The sequence below is a fragment of the Bidens hawaiensis genome, unplaced genomic scaffold, assembly GCF_021521415.1.
Source record: "Bidens hawaiensis isolate Kalapana, Puna unplaced genomic scaffold, B.hawaiensis_p1.1 tig00002123_1, whole genome shotgun sequence".
In the NCBI taxonomy this organism is placed as follows: domain Eukaryota; kingdom Viridiplantae; phylum Streptophyta; class Magnoliopsida; order Asterales; family Asteraceae; genus Bidens; species Bidens hawaiensis.
The window spans coordinates 328697-337920 of record NW_027491112.1 but is presented as its reverse complement, the minus strand read 5'-3'; the positions used below and the strand labels follow the sequence as shown (position 1 = coordinate 337920).

Below are 9224 nucleotides of genomic sequence, written 5' to 3'. Positions count from 1 at the left end.
GCTCCCTAAAGGGATGGAGATGTAAGTCCCACGTTGATTGAAGAGGATAATGAAACATTCCTTATAAGGGGTGGAAACCTTATCTACCGAGAAACGTTTTGCCTGGGCAAGCAATTCATCAGGAGAAAAGAAAATAGTGAGTTTCCCGATGGGTAATCTATTATGGGAAAAACGAACAATACCCTCACACAGTTTACTTAGGCTTAGCGGCAATGAACATACGTAACAAACGAAATTGAATGAACGAACATAAACGAACATGTTGTCGAAAGTTCACAAACATAAATGAACACTCTCTTTTCATGCACATTCATTTAATTAATTAAACAAAATTCCTTGTTATGTTGGTTTGTTTATTAAGTGAACAAACGTTAAACGTTTGATTCGTTTACGACCCTATACAAAGACGACATAGCTCTCATCTTCCACCCAATTACCCATCACCCCCTTGAAGTATTTCCCAAATATTAGAAAGATAATTATGTTATATATGGGTTGGTTAACAATTTGACACACGTTTCCGATTGTGTTATGAATTATAATGGGAGGTTGAAAGAAAGATAAGGCGAATGTGAAATAGGTTCGGCCACCCCAACATACTTTTGCAATTTGCCCCAAACTCATTTTGATCCACTTAAACCCAATCCAATTTATCCCAATGCCTGCCACATGTTCGACCATTTGCCTGAGTGAACAACATCAACATATTATGCCCACTGGTTTCTGGGTTAGTGCTTCCGATAACAAACGATTGGATTTCTTTGATCGCAGGTCATCATTACGTGTCCCAGTGCCGTCTTTTTTCCTGTCAAATTGTTGGTGCGTTGTTTGTCGTGTTCTAAGCACTCACAGACCACCTCAGATCTGGAATCTTGAATATGTTGTATTTTGGTCCCATGAATTCTACACATAGAGTCGTGTTTCATCCTTCAATTTTAATATCTGTTTTTAGTACTAAAAAAATCTAATGTTTAATCAAACTGACAAAAAAATCTGTATCTTGGTTTTCAAATGGATTTGTAGTGAACTAATAATGATAAGTATTAACACATAGTTGGTGATTATATGTTTACCAATTAGTTCAAACATATATTTCTTTTAACCTTGTGTGATAGGGTAAAACAATAACGTAAAGATCTCAACTATGAAAGAAAATAGTTTGGGCTATTAGTGGAGTTAGAGCTTTGATTTCGTTACTAGAAATGTTTTCTAACTTTTAGTAATTTCTTCTAAGTTTTTTCTAGTGTAAATGCGTAATCACTAGCTAGCTTAATTTAGTAATTTACATATTTCTTTGTATATATTTAATTTAGGTGATTACGTGCTCGTTTAGAATTTTGACAATACAACAATATCTGTCAAATTTTAAATTTTCTTATAAAATAGAATCTCATGAAATGTTTTCATTCATTAACATACTAGGTTATAATCTCATGTGTGGAATGGTTGAATAAAGTAAAAATAAGGTAGTAATTGAGATATTTTTCAAATGTCCGAATAAATTTTATGCCGTGTATGATAAAACATGTAATGTTTATCAACTTTATAATTATGAATGCATTTAATAAATTTTATGCCGTGTATGATAAAACATGTAATGTTTATCAACTTTATAATTATGAATGCATTTGATCTATTAATATAAAGAAAACTTTAGGTACCCAACATGAAAGTATGTGCATAATTCAGGAGCAAAGCATAAACCTTTAGCAACTAGTTGGTTGATGACATGTGAGTCACTAGTACTACATGTGAGGCCAATCTACTCCCATTAACCCCTTTTTATCAATAACCCACTCTCCATCCATCCCAAAACCAGAGCACTCTCTTCATCAATGGAACGTGCACGCAGGCTAGCCAACAAAGCCATCCTGAGACGCCTTGTATCCCAAACCAAACGCAACCCATCTTCACCCGATGCTCTATACTCACCCTCTCGCTACGTCTCATCTTTGTCACCTTACATATTAAACCCCACAAACGTCAGATCAAACCAAAATGTTCATGGCTCGTTCGGTCCTCATGTTCCACATGCTCGCAATATATCCGTTGAAACATTAAAACCTAGTGACACTTTCCCACGTCGCCATAACTCCGCCACCCCACAAGAACAAACCATAATGGCTGAGTTTGTTGGCTACCAAAACCTTGACTCGTTGATTGACGCTACTGTCCCGAAATCCATCCGTCTCGACTCGATGAAGTATTCGAAATTCGACGAAGGGTTAACCGAGTCACAAATGATTGCACACATGCAGGAATTAGCGTCCAAGAATAAGATATTTAAGTCTTTTATTGGTATGGGGTATTATAATACGTACGTGCCTCCTGTTATATTGCGGAATATTATGGAGAACCCGGGTTGGTATACGCAGTATACGCCGTACCAAGCTGAGATTGCGCAGGGTCGGCTCGAGTCTTTGCTAAACTTTCAAACCATGGTGACTGATCTCACTGGGCTGCCTATGTCGAATGCTTCGTTGCTTGACGAAGGGACGGCTGCTGCTGAAGCTATGGCGATGTGTAATAATATTCTCAAGGGGAAGAAGAAAACCTTTATTATCGCTAGTAATTGTCACCCGCAGACGATTGATATCTGCAAGACTCGGGCTGATGGTTTTGAGATAAAGGTGGTTACGTCGGATTTGAAAGATTTTGATTACTCGTCGGGTGATGTGTGTGGGGTGTTGGTTCAGTATCCCGGGACAGAGGGGGAGGTTTTGGATTATGGTGAGTTTATTAAGAATGCTCATGCTCATGGGGTGAAAGTGGTCATGGCTAGTGATTTGTTGGCTTTGACTGTTTTGAAGCCGCCTGGTGAACTGGGGGCCGATATTGTGGTGGGGTCGGCTCAACGGTTTGGGGTCCCAATGGGTTATGGTGGGCCACATGCGGCGTTTCTTGCAACGTCTCAGGAGTATAAGCGGATGATGCCTGGAAGGATTATTGGTGTTAGTGTTGATAGTTCGGGTAAGCCAGCTTTGCGTATGGCGATGCAGACGCGTGAGCAACATATTAGGAGGGATAAAGCGACTAGTAACATTTGTACTGCTCAGGTAATGTTTTAATTTGGCTTGTAAGCGAACCGAACGAACACGAACAGGGGAGTGTTCGTGTTTCCTCATTTAATTTTAACCAAACATGAACACTGACAATTAAACGAATGGAACTTCTTGTTCATGTTTGGTTGTTAAGAAAAAGAACATGTCATGTTTTCTTATATTCGTTTGTTATATTCTAAACGAACAGTTCATGAACTTAAACGAACACAAATGAACAAATACAAAGTACAAACGAACATAAATGAACAAATATAAATGAACTTTTGTATTAATATTCAAACGGAGATAAATGGACGTTCACGAACGTAAATTAATGAATAAACCATGTGTTCATGTTCGGTCATTTAAGTAAAAAACAAAAGGTTTTGTTCATGTTCGTTTGTTAATTAAATAAACGAACATGAACGAACTTCTGTCGAACACTTCACGAATGATTCATTGAACGTTCGGTTTGTTTACATGCCTAGTTTTAATGTTTTCTTAAATATGCACAAGTGCTTCAGAGATTAACATGTTCATTAGCCTCTAATGTTTTATTATATAGGCATTGCTTGCAAACATGGCTGCTATGTATGGTGTTTACCATGGACCAGAAGGTCTAAAAACTATTGCCAAACGCATCCACGGTCTAGCTGGCACGTTTGCAGCGGGTTTGAAGAAGTTAGGGACGGTTCAAGTTCAAGATCTCCCCTTTTTCGACACTGTGAAACTAACATGTGCTGATTCAGGGGCCATTGCTGATGAAGCTTACAAGCATAATATAAATCTTCGTATTGTCGACAAACACACGGTAAATATATGTTATGTTTCCTTCTGTTATTTATGTGTTCAAAAAATTTAAATTATTAAAACTTGTTCTTGAATATATTTCTTTCAGATTACTGTCTCGTTTGATGAGACTACAACGATCGACGATGTTGATACTTTGTTCAAAGTTTTTGCCTTAGGGAAACCTGTAAGTGTGCACCTTTTTTTCTGATAATTAAAAATACTTGTATACATCTTTTTAAATTATTAATGTTATTTTCTTATAGTTGACGTTCACGGCTGCATCTATTGCACCCGAGGTTCAGGATGCTATCCCATCCGGGCTTGTAAGGGAGACTCCATATTTGACTCATCCGATTTTTAACGCGTATGTTTTTTTTCTACATCATGAGCATTTATATTAATTAAAGTAATAATGAATTTTCCTGATATATATATTTATTTATTCTTTTCGAATTTTAGGTATCATACTGAGCATGAGCTACTAAGATACATCAGTAAACTGCAATCAAAGGACCTCTCATTATGCCACAGTATGATTCCACTGGGATCATGCACCATGAAGCTTAATGCAACTACAGAAATGATGCCTGTGACATGGCCCGCCTTTGCAGATATCCATCCGTTTGCTCCTACTGAGCAGGCACAGGGTTATCAGGTAACTCTATTTTTATTTGGTTTAATGGTTTTTTTTATTTATATAACATAGACATTTGCATATAAGAAGTAAAAGTTCTTAATAATATGAATTATTGATAGAAAAAATTTTAACGACTTAGGTTTGTTCTCGCGATAATTTAACGACATAAAAAACCATTTAACTAACTTGTATATATGTTGTTTTTAAAATATTTAAGCGTTTACCTACACATGTGTAGGAATATAACCTAAATATGAAGGTTCTACAAATAAATGAATTTTGTTTATATACTTTTTTAGAATATTAGAAGAGACTAATAAGCATTGCATTTCAACCATTATCTTGTATTTTCAAAATTGAAAATTGAATGATTTATTTTGTTCTTTCTGTAATCGCAAAAAACTGTCTTCTGCGTAGAACCCTTCCCTATATGTGTGTGTGTGTGTTTATTTATTTATATAATTATATATGTATTTGTTTTTATTTTTGTAGGAAATGTTCAAGAACTTGGGTGATTTGTTGTGTACCATTACTGGATTTGATTCTTTCTCGTTGCAACCGAATGCTGGTGCTGCTGGAGAATACGCCGGGCTGATGGTTATCCGTGAATATCACAGGGTATGTGCTGCACCTTAGTTGTTGACTTTGATCAACTTTAAATAGCAAGTCAGATAACTGAGTTATTGACTATGGTCAACTGTAGGCAAGAGGGGATCATCACAGGAATGTATGCATTATCCCAGTGTCGGCACACGGAACAAACCCTGCTAGTGCTGCTATGTGTGGAATGAAGATCATTACTGTGGGAACCGACTCTAAAGGTAACATTAATATTGAAGAAGTTCGCAAGGCTGCGGAGACAAACAAAGAGCATCTAGCGGCTCTTATGGTAATTAATGTCTTATAAATTAATTAAAAAACATTGTTTTGGTGTAACGGAATGGTTTATAAATTAATTTATTTGAATTTCAGGTTACCTATCCTTCGACTCATGGAGTTTATGAAGAGGGTATCGATGAAATTTGCAAAATCATTCATGATAACGGAGGCCAAGTTTACATGGATGGAGCAAATATGAATGCACAGGTATAATGAAAAAAATGCATATTTTTGGATCTTATATATTTTTATAAAATGTTATTACATATTTTTTTGGATGTTGCAGGTTGGTTTGACGAGTCCCGGGTGGATTGGTGCTGATGTGTGCCATCTAAACCTGCACAAGACGTTTTGCATTCCACACGGTGGAGGTGGGCCTGGAATGGGCCCCATTGGTGTGAAGAAACATTTGGCACCATACTTGCCTTCGCATCCCGTGGTAAGTATGAGAATTAAATATTAAATTTCTGAAGCACCATGGACACACTATCTAGACACCCTAATGTGCCATACGAGCCGTATGACAGGGAAAAAATGTTTATACGGGTCGTATGATAGGCTAAAAACGGTCACTTGGGCCGTATAACATGTGAAAAGTGGTCACTTGGGTCGTATGACATGCGAAAAATGGTCAAACGGGCCACATGACAGATGGAAGATGATCATATAGGCTGTATGACAAGCGAAAAAATGGTCATGTGGATCATATGAAGGGCCATGGGCCATCTTCGAGAATCGTGAAAAAAAAATTAGCCAAAGGAGAAAAAAAATTGGGCTTTAAATTAGTTGAGTAATTGGGTCTAAACATCAAGAATACATTTTGTTTTTTTTCAAAAAAAAGATATATATTATTAAAAAAAAATTGGGCCTCTCAGGGTGTCGGGCTGGGGTCCGTCGACTACCCAGCCCTGCCTCATAGCCGGCTCTGCGAAGAGCAAATCATACAAACAGTAAGAGGTGTTTGACTGAAATAAATGATCGATGTGACCACTAACAAAGTCATACGGCTCGTATGGCCATTTTATCATACGGCTTGTATGATGTGACATGCATTGGTGTGCAGGCTCTGTATAACATCATACGACCTGTATGAATGTATGATGTGACAAGCACACTTGTGTACGCTTCAGTGGGCGGTGTTTGTATAGCAGTCCCTTGTTTTTGTGTATATATATATATATATATGATCATGGTATTCAATCAATGTGTTCAAATTTGTAATTTAAATTATACATATCGAATTGAAGGTGGCGACAGGTGGCATCCCAGCTCCTGAAGAGAGTAAGCCACTCGGTACCATTGCTGCAGCCCCTTGGGGTTCGGCTCTCATCTTGCCTATATCATACACATACATTGCCATGATGGGATCCGAAGGAATCACTAACGCGTCAAAGATAGCTATCCTGAATGCAAATTACATGGCCAAACGTCTCGAGGTCTCAATTTCTTTCTTTTTTACATCTATTTATTTATTATTGTTACAAACTATCACTCTATCAGTAACTTATAACATTACTTAATGTTTGTACCACATTTCAGAATCACTATCCAATTCTTTTCCGTGGTGTGAATGGAACGGTTGCCCATGAATTCATCGTTGATTTGAGACCATTGAAGGTAATCCAAAAGTCAAAGAGATTAATCTTGTTCGTTTATTTTAACTTTTAAGATCTATCGACTAAATAGTAAACTCAATCATATTCAGACTACTGCTGGAATAGAACCCGAAGATGTTGCTAAACGTCTTATTGATTACGGATTTCACGGTCCAACAATGTCATGGCCAGTTCCAGGAACACTCATGATTGAACCAACCGAAAGTGAAAGCAAGGTATGATGGAAAGTAAAGCTTATATTATTATTATTATCATTAAAGTTTAAATATTCATTTGACTTAAAAGTGTGTAATGTTTTATTTGCAGGCTGAGTTGGACAGGTTTTGTGATGCTTTAATCTCCATTAGGCAAGAAATAGCAGAGATTGAGAAAGGAACCGTTGATCTTAACAACAATGTCATCAAGGTACGTTTATTAGATTATGATTGGTTCGGAGTAATTTATTCTTGAATTTTGTTAGTTTTCTTAAAGTAATTATTATATTTGCAGGGCGCTCCTCATCCGCCACAACTACTCATGGCCGACAAATGGACAAAACCGTATTCTAGAGAATATGCAGCGTACCCTGCTCCATGGCTTCGTGCTGCCAAGTTCTGGCCAACTACATGTTCGTTTCTCTATCTCTCTATACATATATAATTATATATGTATATGCGTGTGTGTCTTGTATACTATCTTCAGTAACCGGTTGCTACAACTGATTTTAATTATTCAAAATCACATAACTTTTAAAACGCCTATGTTTTTTTGTTTCAGAAGTAACTTATTTTGTGATGTGTGTTTATGTGACAGGCCGTGTTGACAATGTGTATGGAGACCGCAACCTGATCTGCACTCTTCAACCACCACAGGAGTATGAAGAGAAAGCCGAAGCTACTGCTTAAGTAAGCTATGAACTGCCACATGTGGTTCAAGGTTCTGTCCAAGGTTTATACTTGAATCAGTTGTTCTTGTATATACGCGTTTCGTGTTTCTATGCTGGATTTTATGATATTCCTGTAATCATAATGACCGGCTGCTCTTATAACAACAGCAATTCCTTCTAATGTACAGCTTTCACTTGTTGTGAAACACATTACACACCCTATTCAACTATCTGTTAAATCCAAACACAGTAACTAAAACTTTATAACGGACGCAAGGGTAATTTGGTCATTTTAATAATCTTTATATCACATGGTGGTACCTAATCTTTTTACACTTTATGTGAATTTTCCATATAATGAAGGATGTTTTCACATGTGAACGGGTAACGAGTCAAAACATGTGATCGTTTTAATATTGAAGCATGTCGGGTTGGGTTTGACCATGAGAGAATTTTGTTCAAATTAATTTATATTTTTATAAAGGTATATTGTTTTTTGTTAATCCCAACTATTATCTTTTGGTCATTGTCGGTCCCAACTAACGAATTGGCTGCTGACGGCCCCAACTTTTAACGTATTTGTTCCTAACGATCCGCGACTAACGAAATCCTAACGTCGTTAGTTGCAGGTCGCCGGAAAAACGTTTTTGCCCGGAAAAGTCACATTTTTTGTCGGAAAGCACCGCCTAGACACTGCCACCAAAGGTCCAATACAAAGTTACCAAGATGTCTGGGAGGAAAATGTTGAGTTTTTGGGGGAAAATGCGAGTTTTCCGGCTGCCTACAAGTAACGGCGTTAGGATTCTGTTAGTCGCGGACCGTTAGGAACAAATACGTTAAAAGTTGGGACCGTCAGCGACCAACTCGTTAGTTGGGACCGGCACAAAAGACGATAGTTGATACCTTTTATAAATAGTTAGTGTGTCAAATATGTTCATATTTTTTTTAACTGATTTTGTTAAATTCGCTTAAAAAAATGAAAAATGAAGTTGAAGTATAATTGATACAAGATATGCAACATTAACTACTTTTTAGGCAAGAATTGAATGACATTGACAAGGATGTCTAAGGCTAAGGGGTGTGGGGGGCTCTAATGGGGGCTCCAGTGGGGGCTCCAGCCAATAATATTATGACGTGTGGCAGAGAGAGAAACTGGATAAGGGGGTGTTGGAGCCCCCGTTGGAGCCCCTGGCCCTGGTGTGGAGGGGCTCCAGCGGATTTTTTTTTTATTTTTTTATAAATATATTCAAAAAACGTATTATTAAAAAAACTCATAAATTATTAAAAAAAACACACATTAATGAAAAAAACACATTAATATCTAAAAATAAAATAAAAATAAAAGTACTAAAAAAAACATTATTCTTATTCTTCGGCTTGGTCTTCTTCGATCA

General features: G+C 37.1%; 1 protein-coding gene across 1 annotated transcript; it reads left to right on the top strand.

Annotated features, from left to right (window-relative positions):
- Nucleotides 1-1831: 1831 nt before the first annotated feature.
- Nucleotides 1832-8047, top strand: LOC143606616 (glycine dehydrogenase (decarboxylating) A, mitochondrial-like). The gene is made up of 15 exons (XM_077082327.1): nucleotides 1832-3056; nucleotides 3607-3852; nucleotides 3940-4017; nucleotides 4097-4197; nucleotides 4293-4488; nucleotides 4963-5088; nucleotides 5174-5359; nucleotides 5443-5556; nucleotides 5636-5788; nucleotides 6597-6785; nucleotides 6889-6966; nucleotides 7055-7180; nucleotides 7272-7370; nucleotides 7455-7572; nucleotides 7758-8047. Exons 1-15 carry the CDS (start codon nucleotides 1836-1838, stop codon nucleotides 7847-7849), a joined length of 3123 nt encoding a protein of 1040 aa, XP_076938442.1. The 5' UTR covers nucleotides 1832-1835; the 3' UTR covers nucleotides 7850-8047.
- Nucleotides 8048-9224: the final 1177 nt, after the last annotated feature.